Source organism: Ranitomeya imitator, chromosome 1 (assembly GCF_032444005.1).
Source record: "Ranitomeya imitator isolate aRanImi1 chromosome 1, aRanImi1.pri, whole genome shotgun sequence".
Classification (NCBI taxonomy): Eukaryota; Metazoa; Chordata; class Amphibia; order Anura; family Dendrobatidae; genus Ranitomeya; species Ranitomeya imitator.
The window spans coordinates 1,197,758,318-1,197,785,839 of NC_091282.1; the positions used below are offsets into that span (position 1 = coordinate 1,197,758,318).

The 27,522-nt window shown below is 46.4% G+C and overlaps 1 protein-coding gene across 3 annotated transcripts in view; it reads left to right on the plus strand.

Moving 5' to 3' along the window:
* Nucleotides 1-27,522, plus strand: part of POLN (DNA polymerase nu) — a 208,904-nt gene that overhangs the window by 125,637 nt on the left and 55,745 nt on the right. For all 3 annotated transcript variants that reach the window (XM_069744878.1, XM_069744879.1, XM_069744880.1), the window contains 2 exons: nt 19,662-19,744; nt 20,476-20,604. In XM_069744878.1, the coding sequence (XP_069600979.1) occupies nt 19,662-19,744; nt 20,476-20,604 (212 nt within the window). The remainder of the gene's footprint in view (nt 1-19,661; nt 19,745-20,475; nt 20,605-27,522) is intronic.

A 27,522-nucleotide genomic window follows, 5' to 3' on the forward strand; every position in this document is an offset into this window, starting at 1 on the left:
TCTGGAAAAGTATAATGTTACAGGGTATATACACTAGATTCCTTGATAGGGCGTTGATCCAGGGAACTAGTCTGATTGCCGTATGTGGAGTCGGGAAGGAATTTTTTTCCCCAATGTGGAGCTTACTCTTTGCCACATGGGTTTTTTTGCCTTCCTCTGGATCAACATGTTAGGGCATGTTAGGTTAGGCTATGGGTTGAACTAGATGGACATATAGTCTTCCTTCAACCTTAATAACTATGTAACTATGTAACTATGACTAGGTTCAGCACCTGTTCACACTTAGTCTATGTTTGGATGTGATGGTCAGTTTTTTTAAATTAGTGCTGCAGGACCAGTTAGTGACAGGCTTGTGAGACGTGCTGCTGAAACAGGCTTTGCAGGGAGCGCTTGCGGGTAAATCCGCGCATGACTTTTTCCGAAGTAGGGAGTGAAGATTGCACACGTGAGCAAGAGCAGGGGGTGGCAGTTCCAGTGGGCAAGGTCCGGAACGGAGAGGTATCTACGATAATGGCTACTACACCCCAATGGGTGGAAGAGTTGCGAAAGGAGATCCAGTATACACGCGAATAGTTGGCTGTTTCAAAAAAGGTACCCACAGTCACCCCAAGTTCAGTTGGGAATAGAAGTGAGCTGGTTCCCCATTGTGAGGCAAGAGTGCCTCACCGAGGACAGCTCTGTAGAAACCGAACATATAGCTCAGGGTTGCGCCCGATGGAGTAGGCCTCTTCAACGCCGTCCATTAAACTAGGGTGCTCTGAGCCTGGGGGACACCGCTAGGAGCATGAACAGTCAAGGAAGAGTATTAGAAGTCCCACAGATCTCGTTTCCATATGACCTCTCGTCTGGACTGAGATGCATGGTCGGGCTGTACGCTGTCTGGATGATACGGGCTCACAGGTGACCACAATGCCCGAAGCATACTTTTGACGACATTTCACAGAGGCAATGTGACCTGAATGGGGCCCGGTGATCAAATTAACGGCTGCCAATCACTTGCCCATCCCGGTCGCAGGGGTGGCCTGGATGCACATTACGGTCTGTGGTAAAGATTAGGCAGAAAGGGAGTGGTGCTGACAGCTGAAGATGCGAGTGAGGGACACAATGTCACGTTACGCATGAACGTGTTAAAAGAATTCGGGAGTCTTCTTATCAACATGTCCCTAGACATGTTTCTAAGACAGTGGAGCCCCTACATCCTGCAAAGGAGGGTTTTTCAGCAGCTAATCTAGGTGGCTCAAGCCCAAGAGACCTCCAGTGGTGGGAAAGTAATTGCTCGAGCTTCTATCAATCGAGTTTTGCCGCCGAGACAAACAGTGCTTACCCTACCCATCCAGGCCTGTACCCCTCTGGAAAGAGTCGAGGTTCATATTGAGCCCACCAATGCAGAACAACTACCTCTGGGGCTACTAGTGGCACGAACGTTAGCTAATGTGCACGACGGAACTGTCCTTGTACGTTGTCAATTTGGAGGAAGTGATATCACGCTCCCACCCAGAAGTTGAAGTGGCCCAAGTCGTGGGTATGCCAGAAGAATTAATATTGCCACAGGCTGTGCACAGTAAAACAGGGAGATCCTTGGACGGTGGCTGTAGATACTACTCTGGTGCTCGAGCCTCAACATCTGCGAGATGGACAGTGAATTTTAGAACAAATGCGGGCTGAGCTCACCGAACTCATGTCACAGCCGGTCCAGCAAGTGGAAGCTCTGTTAGGGTGTTACCGGGGTGTGTTTGCGCGTCACAAAGACGATTTTGGTTGCACCACAGTGATCACGCAAGAGATTCCAACTGAGAACACCGCACCCATAAGAGAACGATACCGCCAAATTCCACCACAAATATATCAGGAGGTGAAAGGAATGCCAGGAGGTCAGATGCTGCAAAATAGTGTAATTCGAGAGTCAGAAGCCCATGGGCTGCCCTTATCGTGCTGGTGCAGAAGAAAGATGGTGCGCTGCGTTTTTGTGTGGACTACCGTAAATTCAACGCTTGCACTGTACGAGATTCCTATCCGCTACCAAGAATTGAGGAGTCCCTGTCCACCCTGGGAAATGCCAAAAATTTCTCCACGTTAGATCTAGCCAGTGGCTACTGGCAAGTACCAATGTCTGTGCAGGATCGAGTAAAGACAGCTTTTATATTTCCCATGGAATTATATGAGTTCAATTGGATGCCGTTTGGTCTGGCTAACGCTCTGGGTACGTTTCAACGACTAATGGAGAGGTGTTTAGGCGACCTAAATTTCAAGGCAACTCATTTATTTGTATGATATCATTGTTTATGCTGCTTTGTTTGAGGAACATTTCCGAAGACTGGAACAAGTGTTGAGCCGCCTTCAACAGCATGGATTAAAGATAAATCCTCAGAAATGCCATCTGTTCCGCACCCAAATCGAATACTTGGGACATGTAGTTTCTGCGGAAGGAGTGAGACCGTGCGGCGCCCCAGGGTCCTGGTTGTCGCAGTGGTATTGCTTTCCTCTGGGGGAGAGTGATACTGCGTTTGGAGGCAAAGAAGGATAACTGCATCCAGGTATCACAAACATGCAACACATTCACTCTCCAGGTCGCCAGGGGTAGCTTCTGCTCCTATTTATTAGGGCATATTTTATTTATATAGTATATATATATTGTAGTCTGTAGGGAAAGTTAGTCAGTTCCAGACAGGCGTTAGTTCCTGACAGAACTCCAGGCAGGAGTTCTGTAGGGGTTCAGTTCCAGACAGTAGTCTGAGGAGGACAGAAGGTTAAAGGAGCTGTACATGCCCTCAGAGCTGCAGCTCCCAGAAAGAGACATTGAAAGGCAGAATTGTATTGCAGCGAGCGTGAAGGAAGTTGAAGCAAAGGAGAGGATACCAGAAGGGGATCAGCCCCGCTCAGGCTGCCTCCTTCTGAGGCGCAAAATCCTGGTAGCCGGAACACCGAGGGAGTAAGGACCTCTACGCCTTATTTCAGAGAACGGCAGGACAGCTAATTGCAGGTTACCTGTCCGCACCTACACCCAGGAGGCACGGTGACACCTACAGAGCCGGGTTATCTAAGAAACCCTATAAACAGGCTCAAGTCACCAGTCATACGAGTTTCGTCCTATCCTATATGGGGGACAGAGAGCGCGAAACATCGTATCTGTGAGACCCTTATGTGAAGCCATAGGCAGTAAGGGACTACACCACTGCAGCGCAAGGGAAGGCTACTGATTTCCACCTGGACAAGGGAACTCTGGGCTTGCCTCCAAACCGGCCGGACTCTGCCTGCCCTGTGATCTGGTACCCTGAACTGTGGATGCTGAAGTCTTCAGTAAAGGTAAAGAGACTGCAATCTTGTGTCCTCGTTCTTCACTGCGCCATTCACCATACCACCATCTACACACCGGGAGGCCCTGGGGACATACTTCACCTGTGGGAAAGTATAGCATCTAGCTGCCATAACATCACCCCAGCGGACCCTTTAAAGCAGCGTTGGTCACCGTGACTGAATACCACAGGTGGCGTCACGAACATAAACTTTATCCCTTTAAAGAACTTTTCCTTTTATACGGACATCCCACGGCCATGGACCGGGTCAACCACCGTGACATCCCCCTGTGAACCGAAGGACCCGGTACCGAATACCCCACGGCCCTTGGGGGCGACCCAACGTCTCCTGAGAAAATTGCGGCAGTGCAAGATTAGCCCACCCCAAAGACTGCAAAAGATGTGTGGTCCATCTTAGAACTCACTGGATACTTTAGCTGATTTGTGAAGAACTTTACTCACATTGTGAACCTGCTGTTAGAACTGTTGAAGGGAGTGCCGTCCAATGGGGAGAGCGTCAGGGGGAAGCGTTTTGAGCCCTGAAATTGTCTCTGACCGAGGACCCAGTGCTTGCCTATGCTGACTTTTCCCAGCTGTTTATCCGTCATACTGATGGAAGCTTGCATGGACTCGGAGCTGTGCTGTCCCAAATCCAGAGCGGAAAGGAACAAGTGATCGCCTACACAAGTCGGTCCCTCCATGACTCTGAAAGAAACCCGGATAGCTACAGTTCCTTTAAGCTAGGGCTGTTGGCGTTCATGTGGGCCATGAAGGAGAATATTTGTCTGGCTCCGAAGTTTTGGTACGCACAGATAACAACCCTTTAGCCCATCTGGAAAAGGCAAAACTTGGGGCGTTGGAGCAATGTTGGGTGGCTCAGATGGCGAAGTTCCGATATAAGATCACCTATAAGAGAGGCGGTGAGAATACCCACGTTGATGCCTTATCCTGAGTGACCCATAGGAAGCCTGGACCTAACCGGGACGAAGAGCTGGAGGCTGAAGAAGTCCCTGAGTTCCGAGATTCTGCCAGGACAGTTGCAGCTATGCTGGATCAGGTGTGGATAGCACCCAGAGTGTGCATTTTGGGGCAATCTTGTGACGAGTGGGTCCAAATATAGCAAGAAGACGAAGATCTCACTCGAATGAGGCAATGAGTGTCGACAAAGTGATTACCCAGCCAGAAGGAGAGAGATGCTCTGTCCCCTGGAGCCCTGCAGATGTTGCGGCAGTGGGAAAGACTACAATTGAGGAACGGAATATTGTGTCAGATAGTTTAACTACAGTGGGAACTGGGCGTCACCTGGCAGATGTTGATCCCCGAAGCTTTGCTATCTATGGTGGCCACAGAAGTACATGAAAGAGGAGCTCACTTCGGTCCAGAAAAGATCATCTATTGAAGGCTGTAGTAGAGGAGACCTGTCGGCTATGTAGAAACTGTGAATTGGCCAAGCTGCCAGAAGGTTGCTTGGTAATGACAGATCACTTCACGAAGTTTTCTGTTTTGACCCGTCTACGAGATGCGACCTGAGGGAGATGAGAACACTGCCAATCGAATAGTTAATCGAAATATGTTACGGCCCTGCTTGTCCAAAGATCCTGACTCAGTTGAGGAGGTGCCAAATGTTCCAGAAATAGTCCCGTCAGTTGTAGTTGATTGTAAAGAAGAAGAACGCCCCCAACAGCCTCCGGTAAATTTAGCAGAGAGGCAAATGCCTGTGGTACCCGAAGCAGCCATCCCAGAGGAAATGCATATACCTCTGTCCTCACCTGTACAGCCTGATTAGACTACTCAAATGGACTCAACTACTCCTTCTGACTTATGGCGCTCCGTACGAGCAACAGCTGTTTGACGGCAAATAGTTCAAAGACTAGAAGAGTGTCAACGTGAAATAAAGAAACACCCGCCCGTGGAATGGCGAGTAAAAAGAGGAGGGGAATGTAAGAAGATGAACTGGACCGGGGGTACCTCTCTTGCGCCGGTTCTGGAACTGTCGGGACTGTCACTATTGTTGCACGGGGGAGAGCGTTCTGGCCTGGACCGACCTATGCACTTGTCAGCAGGAGGCGGGTCAGAGATAAAAAGGGCTGCATGCGGGAAAAAGACAGGAGTCCTGGCGGGAAGTCAGAGCACGCAGCAGGGTGAGGTGCAGGCCTTGTTAGCGGAGCATCTCGTGAGCGCAGACCCACCTTGCACATCCCCTGTGACCGTGTCCACTGCTGATGGACATCAGACTGCTATGCACCCGTCGTCCTCCGTTCCTGGAGGTGACTCACACGTGAGTCCAGTGACTGCTGCGTGCGTGCGGCCTAGCCAAGATCAGGTGACTGGGCCAGAGTATCTTGACTCCTCACCCGCATACACTGCGGAGCAGAGCCACGCTCCAGCGGTATCGCATATAGAGCTGAGATCAGTACGAGGAAACCGCGGGAACGGGAACCCGCCTACTACAGCAAAGACTCTCTACCTGCATCGTGGAACCAGACCTCCGTCTACCCTGGATGACCCTGGGACATCACGTGCCACCGTTGGAGACTGAGATGCAGCAATCAAGAAGCCGACAGACTGATAAGTTTACTCTTTTTCTCCTTTGGAAATTCATCTAGCCCCTGTTTGTCCTATGTATCCCTCCAGTTCCAGTATTGCTAAATACCCTTCCTCCCATACTCACTTTCTCCCTGCGTGAAGATTACATCTGTTAATAAGTTTGTTAACTCTTGATCTGCCTCCTGTCCGTGGCGACATCCCGATTCCTGCAGTTCTACATAAGGGTGGGAATTTTTGGGGCTTAGGGACTGACAGCATAAAAAAACTCCGTCTGATGTCAGATGCAAGCAACTCCTGTCCGATTATATCTGTGAGGGTTCCAACTGATGAAGTGAGATCATTCCAATTTTTAAGTCATCGTTATAATCGTTTTCTTCTATTTTAGTATCTTATAGGGATAACCGCTTTCAATAAATCTTTGATGTAAATCCCCTGCTTGTCACTTAAAGTTACGTAGAAACTGTTCCGATATGAACAACTTTAAGGGACAAGCTTTCGCAAAAAGGGCCATCCCGGTAAGATCCTAACAGAAGTGTATCAAGGAGCCCCGACTTAAAAATCACCCTATTTAAAAGAAAAACAATAATGCAGGATTGCGCATCATAAACACGGACCGCTCCTGGCACAATAACCCCTGGAACACTGTGATCAAGCATGATCACAGCGTTCCGGCGGCATAGGGAAGCATTGCGCAGGGAGGGGACTCCCTGCGTGCTTCCCTGAAACCCTCGGAGCAAAACGATGTGATCGCATTGCTCCAAGGGTCTCCTACCTCCTCGCTGCAGGCCCCGGATCCAAAATGGCCGTGGGGGGCCTTCCGGGTCCTGCAAGGAGGCGGCTTGCAAGCGCCTGCTCAGAGCAGGCGCCGGCAAGCCTCCCTGCAGTGCCTGTCAGATCGCTGATCTGACACAGTGATCTGACACTATATGATCAGCGATCTGACACTATATAGTCATGCCCCCCTCCCGGGACAAAGTAAACCAGTAATAAAAAAAAATCTAAATAAAGGAAAAAAAATATATTGTTCCAATAAATACATTTCTTTATCTATATAAATAAAAAAAGCAATAAAAGTACACATATTTAGTATCGCCGCATCCGTAACGACCCGATCTATAAAACTGTCCCACTAGTTAACCCCTTCAGTGAACACCGTAAAAAAAAACGAGGCAAAAAACAATGCTTTATTATCATACTGCCGAACAAAATGTGGAATAACACGCGATCAAAAAGAGGGATATAAAAAAACATGGCACCTCTGAAAACATCATCTTGCCCCGCAAAAAACGAACCACTATACAGCATCATCAGCGAAAAAATTAAAAAAGTTATAGTCCTCAGAATTAAGCAATGCAGATATAATTATTTTTTATATAAAATAATTTTTATCGTATAAAAGCGCCAAAACATAAAAAAATATAAATGAGGTTTCGCTGTAATCGTACTGACCCGAAAAATAAAACTGTTTTATCAATTTTACCAAACATGGAACGGTATAAACGCCCCCCCCCCCCCCCCCAAAAGAAATTAATGAATTGCTGGTTTTTGGTCATTCTGCCTTGAAAAAATCGGAATAAAAAGCGATAAAAAAGTGTCACGTGCCCGAAAATGATACCAATAAAAACGTCAACTCGTCCTGTATAAAACAAGACCTCACATGACTCTGTGGACCAAAATATGGAAAAATTTTAGCTCTCAAAATGTGGAGACGCAAAAACAATTTTTTGCAATAAAAAGCGTCTTTTAGTGTGTGGCAGCTGCCAATCATAAAAATCCGCTAAAAAACCCGCTATAAATAGTAAATCCAACCCCCCTTCATTTACCCCCCTTAGTTAGGGAAAAATAATAAAATTAAAAAAATGTATTTATTTTCATTTTCCCGTTAGGGTTGGGACTAAAGTTAGGGTTAGGGTTCGTGTTGGGGCTAAAGTTAGGGTTAGGGCTAAGGTTAGGGTTGGGGGCTAAAGTTAGGGATGGGGTTAAAGTTAAGGATAGGGTTTGGATTACATTTACTGTTGGGATGAGGGTTAGGGGTGTGGTTAGGGTTATGGTTGGGATTAGGGTTATGGGTGTGTTGGGATTAAGGGTATGGTTGGTGTTGTGAATTCTGTTGTCGGGCTCCCTCCTGTGGTCATGAATGGTACTTCGGCTGGTTCTGTCCATGGACTTCCTCTGGTGGGTGTTTCTGAGTTTCCTTCCACAGGTGACGAGGTTAATTCATTAGCTGGCTGCTCTATTTAACTCCACTTAGATCTTTGCTCCATGCCACCTGTCAATGTTCCAGTATTGGTCTAGTTCACTCCTGGATCGTTCTTGTGACCTGTCTTCCCAGCAGAAGCTAAGTTCCAGCTTGTATTTCTTTGGTTTGCCATTTTTCTGTCCAGCTTGCTATTTTTATTGTTGTCTTGCTTGCTGGAAGCTCTGGGACGCAGAGGGAGCGCCTCCGCACCGTGAGTCGGTGCGGAGGGTCTTTTTTGCGCCCTCTGCGTGGTCTTTTTGTAGGTTTTTGTGCTGACCGCAAAGTAACCTTTCCTATCCTCGGTCTGTTCAGTAAGTCGGGCCTCACTTTGCTAAATCTATTTCATCTCTGTGTTTGTATTTTCATCTTTACTCACAGTCATTATATGTGGGGGGCTGCCTTTTCCTTTGGGGAATTTCTCTGAGGCAAGGTAGGCTTTATTTTTCTTTCTTCAGGGCTAGCTAGTTCCTTAGGCTGTGCCGAGTTGCATAGGGAGCGTTAGGCGCAATCCACGGCTATTTCTAGTGTGTTTGATAGGATTAGGGATTGCGTTCAGCAGAGCTCCCACGTCCCAGAGCTCGTCCTTTATTATCAGTAACTATCTGGTCATTCCGTGTGCTCTTAACCACCAGGTCCATTATTGTCCTGACCACCAGGTCATAACAGGTTGGGATTAGGGTTAGGGGTGTGTTTGGGTTAGGGTTTCAGTTAGAATTGGGGGATTTCCACTGTTTAGGCACATCAGGGGCTCTCCAAACGCGACATGGCGTCCGATCTCAATTCCAGCCAATTTTGCATTGAAAAGTCAAACGGCGCTCCTTCCCTTCCAAGCTCTGCCATGCGCCCAAACAGTGCTTTACCCCCACATATGGGGTATCAGCATACTCAGGACAAATTGCACAACAACTTTTGGGGTCCAATTTCTTCTGTTACCCTTGGGAAAATAAAAAATTGGGGGCAAAAAGATCATTTTTGTGAAAAAATATGATATTTTATTTTTACAGCTCTTCAACTTCTGTGAAGCACTTGGTGGGTCAAAGTGCTCATCACATATCTAGATAAGTTCCTTAGGGGGTCTACTTTCCAAAATGGTGTCACTTGTTATGGGGTATCAGCGTACTCAGGACAAATTGCACAACAACTTTTGGGGTCCAATTTCTCCTGTTAGCCTTGGTAAAATAAAGCAAATTGGATCTGAAGTAATTTTTTTGTGAAGAAAAGTTAAATGTTCATTTTTTGTTAAACATCCCAAAAATTCCTGTGAAACACCTGAAGGGTTAATAAACTTCTTGAATGTGGTTTTGAGCACCTTGAGTGGTGCAGTTTTTAGAATGGTGTTACACTTGAGTATTTTCTATCATATAGACCCCTCAAAGTGACTTCAAATGTGATGTGGTCCCTAAAAAAAAAAATGGTGTTGTAAAAATGAGAAATTGCTGGTCAACATTTAACCCTTATAACTCCCTAACAAAAAAATTTTGGTTCCAAAATTGTGATGATGTAAAGTAGACGTGTGGGAAGTGTTACTTATTAAGTATTTTGTGTGATCTATGTGATTTAAGGGCATAAAAATTCAAAATTGCAAAATTTTCGCCAAATTTCCGTTTTTTCACAAATAAACGCAGGTAACATCAAAGAAATTTTACCACTATCATGAAGTACAATATGTCACGAGAAAATAATGTCAGGAACATCAGGATCCGTTCAAGCATCCAGAGTTATTACCTCATAATGGGACAGTGGTCAGAATTGTAAAAATTGGCCCGGTCATTAACGTGCAAACCACCCTTGGGGGTAATGGGGTTAATATAATTTCACAACGGGGCCTCTTGCTGGAGTCTGGCACCAAGAGAACCAGAGAAATGGATTTCTCCTGAACCATGTGGACTAGCTAGCCTGAGTCTAAATTCATTAGAAACCTAAATTCAGTATAAGATGATTGATGTGTGTGCCGTTACTCTGCTAGGTTCTCCAGCGAAGATATGATAATAATAAGTTTGGCTGGCAAATCTGTAACTCTGAGGAAAGGGGAGGGCGATGGGAACTCAACACTCTTTAGTGATGTCACAAGCCTGCAAGTTTAAGTCACTGTGGAGCGCCCCCGTGGGCCGTGGGGTACTCGGTACCGGGTCCTTTGGTTCTCAAGGGGGATGTCATGGTGGCTGACCTGGTCCGTGGCCCTGGGATGTCCGTGTAAAAGGAAAAGGTCTTTAAAGGGGAAGTGTTCGTGACACCACCTGTGGTATTCGGTCAGGCTGACCGACGTTGCTTAGGGGTCCACTGGGGTGATGTTATGGCAGCTAGATGGTATACCTTCCCACAGGTGAAGTGTGTCCCCAGGGCTTCCCAGTGTGTAGATGGTGAATGGTGAATAGGCACAGTGAAGAACGAGGACACAAGGTTGTAGTCTCTTTACCTTTTTACCAGAGTCCAGAGCACCAGATCACAGGGCAGGCAGAGTCCGGCCTATTTGGATGCAAATCCAGAGTCCCCTTATCCAGGTAGAAATCAGTAGCCTTCCTCTAGCACCTTGATGTTTTACCTTACTGCTAAGCTTCTCATAAGGTCCTCACAACTGTTGTAGATGTTCTAGATGTTATGTATTTCTCTCTGTCCCCCGATGGATAAGACAAACCCGTATGACTGGTGGCTTGAGGCTTTTTACAGGGACTCTAGCACGCTGCGACCCCAGAGGGGTGCCACCGTGTCTCCTGGGTGTAGGGCGGATCAGTAACTTGCAGTTAGCTGTCCTGCCGGTCTCTGGAGCAAGGCATAAAGGACTGTTGCTCCCTCAGTGTTCTGGCTACCGGATCCTGCGCCTTAGAAGGAGGCAGCCTGTGTAGGGCGGAAATCCTTCTGGTTTCCTCTCCTTTTGCTATGACTTCTCACTTTCTACAATACAGTTCGCTGTTCGTGTCTCTTTCTTAGGATGCTGCCGCACGTGGGGCAGGCACAGCTCCGTGGCCTTCTGTCTAGGCCTCTGACAGGATCCCACCCTGGCAGCAACCAACTGGGTGAAGCCCAGCCAGCTTCTGACTGACTTCCTTTCCAGACCATCAGTTTTACCTAATTGTGAGAAGTGCCCTAATAAATAGGACCATAGCTCCCCCTGGTGGACTGGAGTATGAAGTGTGTTGTGTGTTGGTGTTACTTGGCAGTGAGATCCCCTTTATTGCCTCCAAACATAACATCACTTCCCCCTAGAGGGAAATGACATTACTGCAACAACCAGGTCCCTGGGGCACTGCAACTGCACTCAGCCCGGCCTTCACACTTGCCTGGGACCTCAATGCACCAAGACCCGCTGATGAATTGGGATATATGGCTCCACTTACCAGTATGGTTAGCTGGAATGATCTAAGCCACATGTGAGTGTGATTTTCTGTTTAATCCCTTTTTTATGTGATTGCTTTATACATACTTTGTCTCATATTGTAAAATCTTTATATACCGTTTATAAACACTGCCTATGTCTTTTTATGGAGTAAAATATAAATTTACTTGTTCATTTTCCATGCTCTAAAACCCTAAGTCTTCTGAAGTTAATTACGCTACTAATTTGGGTTGGCTCGAACCCCTCTGTGAGAAATCTGAGCTGGTGGCAGCGAAATGTGTTCTGGGCTAGGTGGGTGCAGCTAGCAGCAATGGAATGGGGTTTCATAAGCTATTGTCTGGCTGCGGCCTGAGCATTTATAATTGCCTCACTGAAGCGTGCCTGCTAGCCGGTCCACAGTGAAGCAGCCCGTCCGGTGACTAATTATCCTAGGTGTAGTTCCCTGACTGACCTGAGGGTAAGGGGGCACCGGAGAGCTGCAAGTTCTGAAGCGGAACTAGAAAGTGGAATATACATAAATCCCTGCAGTTCGTGATATATTGTAGCAGCAGTGGGATAACTAAAGTAAGCCCCTGCGGTAAATTGATAGGTCAATAGCCTTGTTTGTGTTTTCGTTACATTGTAGCAGTGGTGGGATAACTAAGATAAGCCCCCCTGCGCATGTGATAGCCGTATGCTGGCCAAAGGTCACCCCCGATTCGTGACAACTATTTAAATGGGACCAGGCATTTACCTGACAGGATACTTTAGTTACCATGTGATAAGGTTGAGTCCTCCACTCTGGTTGGTGTATCCCCTGATGAGTCTCACAAAGGAATGAACATTGATACGGGAATCCGCCAGTATGTTTTTGCTATGTAATCTGTGAGCAGCATTATGTAGGGGTAGAGACCCTTATTCCAACAATGTGTCACTCACTAGGTTGCATAATGTTATTTCAATGAAATCCGTGTTTTATCAGCAGGAGGTTATCACTACAGGACTAGTTGTCTTGTGCTATGTAGTCCTTCTGATCTGTATAACCCCGCCCCATCCACTGATTGGCAACCTTCTGCCTATGCACAGTGTACACACTGGTGTGGGTGGGGTTATATACAGAAAGCTGCCAATCAGTAGCGTGGGCCGGGTTATACACAGAAATCTGTCAATCAGTGGTGTGCGTGGGGTTACACACAGCTCAGCATTCAGAAAACTGGTAGATTTTCAGCCGAAAAAACTGATTTTATCAAAACTGCACAAGGCAGTTCAGTAAGTGAAACACCACTGGAATCGGTATCTTTGTCCCTATACCATGTTGCTCTCAGATGGGGTAGGAAAAAACGTGACAGATTACCTTTAAGGGATTAAACCATGACATTCCAATACTTCATTTTCCCTGGTGGTGGCGCTGCAAGGAAATTGAGCAAATCGGTGTATAATTACCCCATAGTTGAACTAAACAGTTCAAAATACCCTGCAGAGACAGGGACGTTTGGAGCTCAGAGCAAGTAAATTAAACTGAATGACCCTTATTCGATTCTAAACTTGCTAAATAAAGGCGCTTCACCTTAAAGGGAACCTGTCACCCCGAAAATCGCGGGTGAGGTAATCCCACCGGCATCAGGGGCTTATCTGCAGCATTCTATAATGCTGTAGATAAGCCCCCGATGTTACCTGAAAAAGGAGAAAAAGACGTTAGATTATACTCACCCAGGGGCGGTCCCGCTGCTGGTCTGGTCAGATGGGCGTCTCCGGTCCGCTGCGGCGCCTCCTATCTTCTTTCCATGACGTCCTCTTCTGATCTTCGGCCACGGCTCCGGCGCAGGCGTACTTTGCTCTGCCCTGTTGAGGGCAGACAAAGTACTGCAGTGCGCAGGCGCCGAGCCTCTGACCTTTCCGGCGCCTGCGCACTGCTGTACTATCCTCTGCCCTCAACAGGGCAGAGCAAAGTACGCCTGCGCCGGAGCCGTGGCCGAAGATCAGAAGAGGACGTCATGGAAAGAAGATGGGAGGCGACGCAGCGGACCGGAGACGCCCATCTGACCAGACCAGCAGCGGGACCGCCCCTGGGTGAGTATAATCTAACGTCTTTTTCTCCTTTTTCAGGTAACATCGGGGGCTTATCTACAGCATTATAGAATGCTGCAGATAAGCCCCTGATGCCGGTGGGATTACCTCACCCCCGATTTTCGGGGTGACAGGTTCCCTTTAAATGTTTTGTTTTCAGCTTGCCTTCAGTAATACAAGATGTACTGGATTCTAAAGTTTCCCTTTCATTTTTTCCCTCCAAACCAATCAACTGGAAAAGAAGAAGCTGTATTAAATAACACAGCTACACAGGAGCAAAGAATACCCCAAAAAAACAGATGGCCGTCTCATCTGGTGTCCATCTAACTCACAATATGTGAGTTTACAAACAAGGAAATAGCACGCGGACCCCCGCTCATTATTTGGCTAAGCGTAGCATAGTCTTACAGCAGTTTTTTCTGGCTGGGGATGGTGTGTAGGCTGAATGTCTCTCCTGCACCTCAACAGTTCTGAACAGATCAAGGAATCCAGCAGAACATAACGATTTAAGCTCGATACCAAGGCAGCCTGATATGTCAAGCAGGAAATTCTTGATAACAGCGCAAGTAATAAATCAGAGAAAACAGACAGTGTCATGATCATGGTTTGTGGAACCACTGTGTCATGAACCGCAGAGAGCCTGGAGGGGTGTGACTAAAGGTACCGTCACACTGAACGATATCGCTAGCGATCCGTGACATTGCAGCGTCCTGGCTAGCGATATCGTTCAGTTTGACACACAGCAGCGATCAGAATCCTGCTGTGATGTCGTTGGTCGCTGCAGAAAGTCCAGCACTTTATTTCGTCGCTGGACTTCCTGCTGACATCGCTGAATCGGCGTGTGTGACGCCGATTCAGCGATGTGTTCACTGGTAACCAGGGTAAACATCGGGTTACTAAGCGCGGCCCTGCGCTTAGTAACCCGATGTTTACCCTGGTTACCGGGGACCTCGGGATCGTTGGTCGCTGGAGAGCTGTCTGTGTGACAGCTCTCCAGCGACCAAACAACGACGCTGCAGCGATCCGGATCGTTGTCGGTATCGCTGCAGCGTCGCTTAGTGTGACGGTACCTTTAGCAATCACCTGACTGTTCACTAGAGCCTCTGATGGTGAGGTTAGACTTGGCTCCCAATGAGCGCCAGGTGCCACTCCAGGACAGACCAACGGTCCTGCAGCAGCTGGAGCTGAAGGACAGACTGGATGGAGCAGCAGGTAGAGCTTGTATCAGAGTGCAGCTGACCAAGTTCGTATCAGAGTGCAGCAGGCAGGATTTGCTTCAGAGTGCAGCAGGCAGGATTTGCTTCAGAGTCCAGCAGGTAGGATTTGCTTCAGAGTGCAGCAGGCAGGATTTGCTTCAGTGCAGCAGGCAGGATTTGAACTTGGAGTACAACATGCAGGATTTGCACTTATTGTACAGCAGGCAGGACTTGCACTGGTATGCCACCCTACACAACATAGACTGAAACAGGAAGGTTGCTCAGGCACCTACCCAGTGAGGAGGATGCAATATATGCATAGTGTTTCATAGGCATTGGCTGGGGAACAAATAGCAAGTGCGCGCGCTGGCCCTTTAAGAGGGCGGGAGCGCATGCATGCGAGACCCAAGGACATGGCCAGAGGACCGGCTGGAAACATGCCGAGCATGGGGAAGGAAAGAACCGTCTGCAGCATGGTTGAGTGAAGGGACACGCCGCCGACCATGCCTGTCAGAACAGGGATCCGGCTTGGTGCTAACACACAGAAATGTCAAACTGTGAAATATAATGAAGTCATCTATGGTCGTGTTTGATTCCTAGAGCGTGGTGAATTGTACCTCTTTCTGATCAGGAGATTGGAAGATGACAAGAAGAAAACTTACATTTAATTCACAATACTCCGGAAACGTTCACATACATTCGTTCCTTCAGGTTGTTTTTTGAGTTGCAGTGAAGGGAGGAATAACTAAATGACTGCATTCCCACATGACCACATTGGTTGGCAGAGCGTTTGTGAGTTGCCCTTATAGAAGTGATGTTGTTTGGCTGTGACTAGGATATGCCATGACTTTTTGATTGAGATGGGTCTTGATTTTGGGGCCAGAACCTAACCTGAACAAGAAGAAGATGCAGTGCTAGTTTAGTTCTGCACACCCTTCTAAGTTTTCTCTGCACATCGTTCCTTCCAGCTACCAGCATGTTCAAGAAACTATCACCAGACCCATTCACTTGAATAATGTCATGCTGGTGTGAAAGAATGCCAGGGTCAAAGTCATAGCCATGGAAACTGGGGCATCTGTGCCCTGGCCTCCCATCACATGAAAACAATGTCCAATACTTTGCATACCTGGGGCTCCACTTTCTCCGCTGTCAGGGTCCCCTCTGCTCTGCTCTAGGCTCCCTTTAGACGGTGTTGCATAGATTGAGGCACAGTCCTTTTCAACTTTCAAATAAACAATTTTACTATTTTCTTTACACAGCGCTTCCATATTCTTCACAGCATTTACAACAGGATTCACATTACACATACCTTCTTCTTTCCCTGCACTTTCCTTCCTATCACACAACACGTACCCGGGTCGGACCATACCGCACGGTTCCTCAGCATCCTCTCAATTCAGCTTTGCTACAGTTAGACCTTCCTTAGTCTGTTTCGCCCCAGACAAGAGAATATCTGCCTCCGAAGTCAGTTGCCACTTGGCGAGTGATCTGCCCATCTGTACTGTACTTCGCAGCGACACAGCGTACTGTTGGTCCAAGCTTACTGCATCTGAGTGTTCCTTCAGCCTTTTAGCCTTGGTTCTGAGGGCATCTGCCCATGCTGTAAGCTGCCACATCATGGAGCTACCTGAGTCCCTGTCCTGTCACTGTTTCTGTCTTTATTCTCTTTTTCTGCTGCTGTACTGGCCTACTGCTGACCAGGCCCGATGCTGCGGATGGCTGGGCTTCTCCCTTGATGAACGTTGCATGGCCACTGCTATCATCCTGGGCACTTAAGCCAGTGCAGGTGGTTTGGGCACCTTGGCTCGACTGACTGAAATCAGGAAGTCTTCCCTCCTAACTGCAGCTGACCCCTCCTATCTGCAACTATGTACACTATAATACCCCATCTAGTGTCTTAACTGGGATTCTGCACTTTCCCTATAATAAGGCATACATTGTAAACATACAAACAGGGCAAAGACATACAGTAACAGCAGCATAAAAGGACATCACAGCAATTATTATACATAAAAAATACAATTAGAACCGCATCAATACAAGGGAAGGGGGTGGAGTATTACACGGTCTCAGTACACCCCTTACACTGAAATTCCTTGTGTAGCCAGTCAGTCTATTCCTATATTAGTGATGACAAATTACTTGGATATGCAATCACTTAATGATCACTGGGGATTGGACCTTTAGGGTCCTAACCAATCCTGAGAATGAACAAGCTGCAGCGCTGCATCTTCTTCACAATTTTTCCTGCAGCACTCCCCACCACTTAGCTGGGCTGTGGGAACTGAAACTGGCCCCACAAACTTGAATGGGACCACACAGCAACAAGTAGATGGGAAAACCCCAGGGCAAAAGAAAAGCTGTGAAGGGAATGCAGCGCTGTACCCTTTTCATTCTAAGGATTGGTGGGTGCACTAGAGTTCGGATGCCTAGGTATCATTGATGGGGTTGTCCCACAAGCAGAGTATATTTTAATTAATAGATCTTGGAATAATAATAATTTCCACAATTGGATGTGTTAAAAAAATGTTAATATGCAGAGATAATCTTATAAATGTGCCCCTACAGTCTTATTTGCTGTGTCTGACCATGCAGAGCTGCTTCGGTTAATAGTCTGCACAAATCACAGGTCCGGGCCAGGAAAGGTAGCATAAATCACTTATAATAATTAGGTAATCCTCACAAAGCGCACAGTGTGCGCTGTCAAGATTCTCCGATGCCGGCCGCGAGTGGTCATGAGATTGCGAATGTATGCTATATTCCGTCTAGATGTGTCTGGCCTTGCCAACCTGTACTCTTAGGTTGGACAATCACTTTGACTTTTTTTTCTTTTCTTGCTTATTTGGGTATGTAGAAACCCTTCCTTGGGGCATGTTCAGACAAATATATTTTTTGTCCATCTGTGTGGAAAAAGACAGCGCACGTCCCAAAAGTAGCCTATGCGCTAAGTAGTTCGCATGGGCTATGATTTATACAAAGCATGAGTCCCTGAGAAAAAAATAACATATAATATCTACAAAGAATCACTGCATTTAGGTACAACAGAAGATGAACTTTATTAACTTAAAGGATAAAATCACAGTTACCGTATTTTTCGCTTTGTAAGACGCTCCGGATTATAAGACGCACCCCAAATTTTGAGGAGAAAAATAGGAAAAAACTATTTTTTAATAAATTGGTGGGGCGTCTTATAATCCATGCGTCTTATTACTTACCAGGGGTTGTGGTTGTGGTGGATCAGGGTCCCAGGCTCGTTGCCGGAGGCAGGAGTGGAGCATTGCTGCAGGCTGGGATGAGGGGGTCTGCAGGGGGCTCCTGTGCTGCAGGGGGGCTCCTGTGCTGCAGCCTGGGATGAGGGGTCTGCAGGGGGCTCCTTTGCTGCAGGCTGGGATGAGGGGTCTGCAGGGGGCTCCTGTGCTGTAGGGCTGTCTCCGGTGCTGCGGGGGGCTCTGGTGACATTTTGTGAAAGACCAGAGCCCCCCGGCAGTTCTTCCATGCGTTCCAGTATGACTAATTCCGGGAAAATGGCCGCCGGAATCTCGAGAGATGAGATCTCAGCGCTGAAATCTCATCTCCCGAGATTCCGGCGGCCATTTTCCCGGAGTCAGTCATACTGGAACTAACTCCGGGAAAATGGCCGCCGGAATCTCGAGAGATGAGATCTCAGCGCTGAAATCTCATCTCCCGAGATTCCGGCGGCCATTTTCCCGGAATTAGTCATACTGGAACGCATGGAAGAACTGCCGGGGGGCTCTGGTCTTTCACAAAATGTCGCCAGAGCCCCCCGCAGCACCGGAGCCTTCAGCATCACCCGGGGCAGCAGCGGACAACCCCGGCAGTGGCGGCGGACGACAGCGGCGGCAGGCGGTAGCGGCGGCGGACACCCCCTCCTCCCAGCCTGTAATGGTAAGCGGTATATCCGCTTTGTTAGACGCACCCACATTTCCCCCCCAAATTTGGGGGAAATAAAGTGCGTCTTACAAAGCGGAAAATACGGTATATAAAAGGTGATTGCATAATGAAAGAAAGTCCAGAAAAGATTTAGGATGATGATATGTACAAATAAAATAATCTAGAATTAATGAATAATGAGCTTAAATAGTAATGATAAAATGCAATATTATACTATGTATCGCCATATATAATGATTGAAGGTAGACACAGTAGGTATTCAACAAAAGGATAATATAATCTTCAAAAATAATAAAATTAATAATTTTAATAATAAATTAATGTGGAAATCCGTGTGATAAACAGTTTTCCCTCAAAAGATGGAAAAATAGTAACATAACAAGTGCAAGATCTTATCATATCTCATAGTGAGTACATAATACATGATGGCTATTACCAATAAATGCCTGACGCGCGTTTTGCTAAGTCTTCTTCAATAGGCGAATTCAAAAATGGAAATGAAAAAACACTCTTCTCTGGACTTTCTTTCATGATGTATTCACCTTTTATATAACTATGATTTTATTCTTCGAGTTAATAAAGTTCATCTTTTGCTGTACATATATGCAGTCATTCTTTGTAGGTATTATATTTATATGCATTTTTATAGCTATATTTTTCTTAGATATTCTTTTACACTGGCCCTGTGTCTATCTGCCATCTGTCTGTAGGCTTTTAAAAAATAAAATAATGTTGTATCATAGACTAGTCTGGTCAACTTTACAGACCAGACTACAGCAAGTTAATAGCAACCATCTGGCCAGCTGGTGTGTCGTTGCACTCATCTGGAGTTCAAAAGGCAAAGCTGGCACTGCTTGCAGCATAGGAGAGCGCACAGTTTGGGTCAGCGCTACAACTATGCTGCTGGTCCAAACTGTCAATCAGTCAGGAGCACAATGCTGCCCGGCAAGCAGGAAGCAGAAGGTTGTGGAGCCATACATTCCTGAAAACAACCCCATTAAATGTAATGACAGTCATGCGTGTAACATAATTTAGTATTTTGCAGAATTTTTTTTTTGGCCATATTGTCAGTGCACATTTTTTTCTTTACACAGGAAAGCTACAGCGTATGAAAATATAACCCAAGCTGATCGAGAACAAGCAAAGAGAGTAGTGTACTCTGTCATCTATGGAATTGGTGAGAACAGTTCTGAAATTGGTTGCTTGGTAAATAACATATATCATATATGGTGGCATAGGTGACAGATGTTTGATTCCCGATAACCAGCTGCTGAGACCTCCACCTAACCCAAGCAAAGGTAATCTGTGTTAGTTGATCAATGGCGAGCATGTATGACCAACACCCCCATAGGCACTGTATTGGACAGTGGTCGCACATGCTCACTACTGCTTTTTTCACACTAGAAACTTTAATTGGAATTGATGTACAATCAGTAAAAAGACTGAATCTAGACTTATATGCTTAGGATGCTGCTTCTGGAGCCTCCATGACAGATCCTAGCTGAAAATACAGATCAGTATGCTCCACTATTCTGTTCGGTAAAATGGTGGATATCAGACAGAAGCCCCATGGGTGGACACAGTCCGAAGAAGGCCCCTGTGCAAGAACTGTACATGGGCCCTTTACAGTCCAGTAACTCATCATAATGCACCCATTTATATAAGCTGCTTACTGTTCTTGGAGGTGGCAGCACCAATGGTATGCCCGCCCTAGAGGAGTCTGACGAATCCCATCATAGTCATGGTGCTCCTCATGTAACAGACCCGGCGCTACCATTAATTTAATTGTTCGGTGCACAATAATAGAATTAAACACGAATGTGAACAAATCCTTGGCAATGACGCAGGAAATTAAGAATTCCGTCTTATCATCTGTCTAATCTTCTTATAATTGTGCTTATATTACAGGAAAAGAGCGACTTGCTGAATGCCTGGGCACAACACCTGCTGAAGCTAATACATTTCTGGAGCGTTTTCTTCAAAAGTACCGAGTGTCTGACTTCACTCAGAAAGTTATACAGGAGTGTGACATTAAGGGTACGTTCACATTCACTTACTTTTGGACCGAGTGCTGTCCACATAAAAAACTGACATCGCATGGACCAATGTTATTCATCTGGACTGTTCAGATGACAAAATTACAGCATGCACTATTGTCTTCAGTGTTTTGACTTGTTTATTTGATTTACTTATTCATGTATTTGTATGCTAAAAAATAAGATGCCACATGGATCATCCTGTATAATAGCAGATTTTTACCAGTACTTTGCAATTATTAACCTAGGAAACTGCATTTGGCCTTATAAATTGTATTACAGGTGCATTTCACAAAATTACCTCATAATTAAAAGATCCCACCCTCAGTCTTATGTTATGTATAATCTGCGTCAGTGCTCTCTGTGCAAGTGGCGCTGAGTCGATGGCGTAAATAGGAATAGGCATAGCTAAGGTAGAGCAAGCAAGCCCATGAGTTCTAGCAAACTCAGCATCAGCCATACTGACTCCATCTCCACGATCTACAAACACAGAAATGTTCTCAATCCTGCTGTCTAGCACCACCTCTGCTGTCAGGACAAATCAAGAATTACAGGTTGAAGATGAATATACCCCCTGATTATCAAACTCCATGCTACTAAGGGTTATTTGAGTCTCTTTGTATTTAGGAATCAAAGGACAGGCCCCAATAAAATGTCCCTTCTTCCCACAATAAAAAATACACGTCCTTTTTTTTGTGAATGTCAGGGGAGACATACGACACAGAAGCGCCTCCTAACTGCATGGGTTCCTCTAACTCCACAAGTATAGGTTCACCCCTGAACCTTCCCCTGACACAGGGGTATTGTCCTGGAAAGAGTGCTCAGGAGAAGGTGGTCTTACTCATTTATCCTGCAGGCGTCTATGCAACCGTTTAGCCAAAGACATGGCAGCCTCCAATGACTAAGGAGTTTCCTACACTGCCAAAGCATATTTTAACCTTTGAGTAAGACCTTGACAAAATTGGCCCACCTGCGGAATTCTGAGTTATAAGTATCCACTGAACGATTTCCTTGGTGAAGGCGATGGAGCCTGGATTTAGCCAAGGAAATGTGGTCAGGATCATCATAGATAAGGGCTAAAGCCCTTAAAACCTTTCTAGGGACTGGAAACACATAGACTCATGTGGCAGAGAAAAGGTCCAGGATTGAGAATCCCTCTGCAACAGTGAAATTACAATGCCCACTCGTTGCTCCTCATCCCCAGAGGAGTAAGGACGAAGTTTAAAATAAAATTTGCATGCTTCTTTAAATACAAAAAATCTGTCCCTACCTCCTGAAAACCTTTCCAGGAGGACAATTTTGGATTCAAGCTGGACAGGCCTACCCACACAGTCCCCCACAGTAGGAGTCTGCAGCCGTTGCTACTGAATCTCAGAACGAAGGTCAGTCACCTCCAGTGACAAGCTCTGCAGCTGCCCTGCCAGCACAGAAACGGGATTCATGAACCCGAAAAAAGAAAAAAAAAACACACAAAAAAAAGACAAAAAAAACCACACTGAAAAAAAAGGAAAAAAAAACAAACAAGTGTCAGTTTTCATGTTTTTTTGTTGCTTGACAAAAATGTATGGCGTGTGCTAATGTCACGCTGGATGAAGAATAAGTTAGCGCACAACAATGGGAATAGGTAGCCCAAACACTAGGAAAGGGGGAAGTGGAGACCCCTGTGCAGAGTTAAAATCACCCTATCTGCCCTAAACGTCCCCATATAGGTTTTACACCTATCGCTGTGCAGGAACCTAATCCCTGCCTGACCATAGCGATTAGCCCTACATAGGGAGGGGATGAGGTGTGTGCTAGTCAGTCCTCACTACAACCAAAGACAGCAATCCTACAAGGGTCCTCAAAGAAAGACACAAGCCGTCTGCTAGAACCTCCAACAAGACTGAGGCACGTGTGAGCTGACACCCGCACCATGCTGCAGCAATTGAATATATTTAAACCTTCACTCGAGGTGCGTGATTAGCAGAAGAAGGTGGAGGTAACTATTGGGTCCCAGAGGAAGAAGGATATCGCTCCATACCAGTGATGCCAAAATTAAGAAGGTCCTTGAGCTAAAAGCAAAGATCTTCTACAGCCGGATCCAGGATGACTGACTGTCACACCTGACACACCCGTGACAGTAGTGGGTATATCATCTTATGGACGTTTCTTTCACAGTGTAAAGCATTTTCACACACAGTATCCTTCCACTGTAGTCTGCTCCAGGGCCAGTGAAGCACATAATTTTGTCCTGCTTTGTCACAGCTCAGCTCATCGCCACAGTCCTGTTCAGCAAGTCTCTCTACTTACTCAGTGGTTCTGCATCCTATTTCTTCCACTACTGGCGCCCTGGATCTACCGCTCGGGACCACCCACTAATCACACAAACTCAGTAGTGTTTAGGTTTGTTAACTTCAGCGTTTTGCAATCTCAGGGTGTCTCGTGACACATTGTCCTATCCAAAGGTTAAAGGGCACTCTGTCTCTTTGGTCATTTCAAGGTCGAGTTACTTCCTTGTCCCTTAGTCTACTTTGCTGTAGTTCACCCACAATGGCAGCACTGCTCAAAGACACTTCCTACTTCTACTTGAACTTGTCCCTATCTGCCTAACTACAGGAAGTGGTTTCTTTCCCTATCACTAAGCCCTTACCACTATGGGCTAATCCTGACCATTAGCATTATCTTACCTTAACGTCACTACCTAAGCTACAGTCACTATCTTATCCTACCTACCTTATGTCCCAAGTCCTAAACTATGTCTTACCGTACACTTAACCTATAAAGTACACTATGTCCTACACTATTTATTACCAACATTATTGCATCAAGAACATATCACATGACACAATACATACAAAGACGCAAGACATGATACACATATGCGATTGGTGTTTTCACAGGTAGGAACATGACAGTCCAGTCCACACTGCTTACAGCTGTGACGTAATACAATATATAATCAGGGCCGTATTTGCCACTAGGCACTTGAGGGCACGTGCCTAGGGCGGGGACAGGCAAGGGGGCGGCACCTCAGCAAGGTTTTTTCTTTTTTCTCCTTTTTTTTTTTTTTTTTTAAATACTAGTCCTGTGCGTCCCTTCCCGAAGAGTAGACAGGGGGCGGCAGAGCGGCAGCCAGAACATGTGATGCTGGTGCCGACTCTCCCTACTTCCCCTGCTGAGACACAGTGACCCCCTGCTCACAGCCTCACTGGTGCCCGGCAGAATGTGACTGCTGAGGTGGTGGAGCAGCGGCGCCCTGTGTCCCGACCCTGGGTCCTGTCCTGGACTCACATTGCTAGCCTGGAGGACTCGCAGTAGAGCAGTACATACACAGTAAGTAGTGTACTGTCTCTGTAATGATCTCCCTCCTAGCTCCTGCCCGCGCGCTGCCTGCTGCAATGCACAGCTCTGTCTGTGACTCACCTCACGGTCCTCACCCCTTCCCTTACATTGAGACAGCCTCATTTCTGACTGTACTAGTGCCTGAGGCTGGAGGAGCCGTGCAAACACAGCAGCCCTTGAATGTTTGATCTTTGCTCCCGGCAGACTGATCCAGAGAGTGAGTGGTGGGGGTGGGGTATAATACACCCCCACTCACTCTATCTGGGTCCTAGGAGCAAACATTGCCAGTGCTGGTGTATGTGCCTGTATGTATGTGTGTAAATAGAAATAGCGCGTGCACAATTAGAGATGGTGCAAAAGGTAGGTTCCCACACCTAGGTAGAACATGAAGTGATAAACCTTTGCACTCAACTTAATGCTCAGGTGAACTTTATTGTAGTACTTAAAACGTTTCGGTCCAAAACATACAGGACCTTCATCAGTAACTACAAAGTGAAATAAATATATACATAAATACAGTGTAGTGAAAAAAAATAAAGTATATACAACATATGTACAACAATTATACAAAATCCTGTCAGTATATAATGTAACTGAGCCACGGCCGAAGATAGGGTCATATAAGGAAAATGTGTATTAAGACAAAACGTCATGCAGACCGAGAGAAATAACATCTGGCACCAATACGTATTAAGAAAAAAGTGAGAGAAAAAATACAGGATGGAAGAAACATACCGTACTAGTGGGTAAATGAAGGGATGGAACAAACTAATCCCAGAACTGGGGCACGGGCAGCGCCTATATGGAGAATCGTGAGGGGTGTTATATAGAAGCAACCACATCTGACAGCCCAAGCTATAATAAAGGGAAGCCATACCTGAAGTAACCCTGAGTAAAGCGCCCAAAAGGCTAAGGAAAGGGAAAAAGATGTATATATAAACATCCAAAAGGTTACCATATGTCAAGGGAGAATATAAGTATACGAGTCTAAGTGTATACACATAGTATATTACCTGCGGGATGATGACAGAATGTGCCCTGTAAAGACGCGGTGTCCCCCGCTAGTCTGTGGTAAGGCCGGCAAGTACGCTAACATATAGGAAGGAGGCGTGTCCCGGAAGGTGATGCGCACGAATCAGAGAGCGCTAAATGTGGGCGGAAGTGACGCCGTGGAAAGAGCAACAGGCGCGTCTCCTAGGAAACGCGGTGTAACGCCGGTAATAAGTCCGCAAGTATGAGCGAGCGCAACCTAAGAAGCCCGCCCCCCGGAACGAGGCGCGGCATAGGTGGTTCCTGGTGGGGATATAGCGCTACACAGAGAGACAACAGAGGGGAGGACCTATGATGAAATGACGTAGCCACAGTGGGTGTACACATAAATAGAAAGCACATGCTAAATAGTGTGTCTCCGTGCTCTACGGCATAACAGACGTGCAGTGGGTATAATCCAGTGGTACAGAGTCCGGGCGGTGATGTGACAGCAGAGGCAGTATAGCAGAGGTATACTTCAATAAAGACGACTCTATAATAGAAAAAAGAAAGTTAGAACCAGAAAACAAGGCACTTCTGTATAACAAATACTGCATACATGAACAATGGTAACGAGCCTAGATAAAGAACTAGTGACACCAGGGATAACCCTGAAGGGCTACGCAAAGTAACATGTGGCTGCTAAGTCAACTAGTGATACTGTAGAGCCGAGCACATATAGAGACATACATAACCTTATGTAAATACACGTGTAACCTTACCGAGACACCCATATGCTACTAGGACAAGAAATGCCTAAATCTACTTGAGGTATAAGAACATATAGAAAAAAGTGAATCACACAAACATATGTGGACAACTAAGACCGGGCCCAAAACATAAGGGGGGGGGTTCCCGACTACAAAAAGGCTGCCAGGTCGTAGTCCCTATTCAGGCCCTTAGGGTATAGGGTGTCCAGAGTGTGAATCCAAAAGGCCTCTCTGCGTTTTAGGTGAGAAATTCTATTCCCTCCCCGTCTGGGCATAGGGACATGCTCAATGACCTGGAATTTGAGCTGTGGGACGGTGTGGCCCTTATCACTGAAATGTGCGGGGACGGGTAATAACAAATTTTGGCAACGTATAGTAGATTTATGCTTTGAGATTCGATTGCGGATGGCCTGCGTAGTTTCACCCACATATAGTAAGCCACACGGGCATTTAATGATGTAGATGGCCCATGAAGTGTCACAGGTGAAAAAATCTGGTATAGGGAAAATTTTACCCGAATGGGGATGGTGAAATGAAGAGCCCTTGAGTACGTTGTTACACTGGGAACAGTGGAGGCAAGGGAAGGTTCCTATACGTGGAGTTTGTAGGAACCGTTGGCGTGGTATCAATTTGTTGGTGCCAATATCAGCTTTCACCAGTGAATCTTTAAGGTTTGGAGCCCGTCTGAAGCAGGGAAGGAAAGGTTCATGGAATTCAGGAACCTCCGGGTGAGCACTTGATAGGAGATGCCAATGTCTACGGATAGACTTGTGTAAGATAAATGCGAAAGGGTGAAACGAATGGACGAAGGGGATGCGTTTGGCTGTTTTATGAGGTCTCGGTTGAGAGGGGGCCAATACTGTCTGAAGTGTAGAGGCTGGATAGCCACGTTGTGAAAATTTAGATGCCATTTCACGCAACCTGGTAGGGCGGAGTTCTGGGTCCGAAACTATTCTGGAGACTCGATGGAATTGGGACCGAGGTATAGATTGTTTAGTAGAGGGAGGATGAAAGCTGGTAAAGTGTAGTAGGCTATTGCGGTCGGTGCTTTTGGTGTATAGGTCTGTCGAGATGGCCCCATCCGGTTTGCGTATAACCATCGTATCCAGGTAGTTGATCTTACTGGGATCATGGGACATAGTGAAAGAAATCCCGGGCCAGGCTGTATTAAGCCACTCGAAGAAGGAAGCGAGGGCTTCCAATGTGCCCCCCCATATGCAAAACACGTCGTCTATGTAGCGCTTCCATAGGAGAACGCTGGATAGAAACATCGGGTTGGGGTAAATCTTACTCTCCTCAAAGTCGGCCATGTAACAATTAGCATAGGGGGGTGCTACATTGGAGCCCATCGCGGTGCCACGGACCTGCAAATAGAAATCATCCTGAAACATGAAGTGGTTAGACGTCAGAATCACAGTTAACAGTTCAATGCATAAGTTGACCTGGTCATTGTGGAGACCAGACTGTGTTAATAACTTATGAACCGAGTTTATCCCATCTATATGTGGTATAGAAGTGTAGAGATCTTTGACATCCATAGTTACTAGTAAGGCTGTAGGTGGGATATCATTAAGACCCTGTAAGACTGTTAGAAAAGCCCCTGTGTCAAGGATGTAAGATCTAGATTTCTGTATCAAGGGTGTCAGGATTTTCTCGAGATATACAGCTAGAGGAGATAAAATAGAATCAGTGGAGGCCACTATAGGCCTCCCTGGGGGGTTCTCCAGGTTTTTATGTATTTTAGGAATGGTATAGAAGACCGGGGTAACCGGATTGGAATTGGTTAGAAAGTCACAAGTTTTGGAGTCTAAAATACCTAAGGAGGTGTATTTGGTAAGTATATCTGAAATGCTCTGACG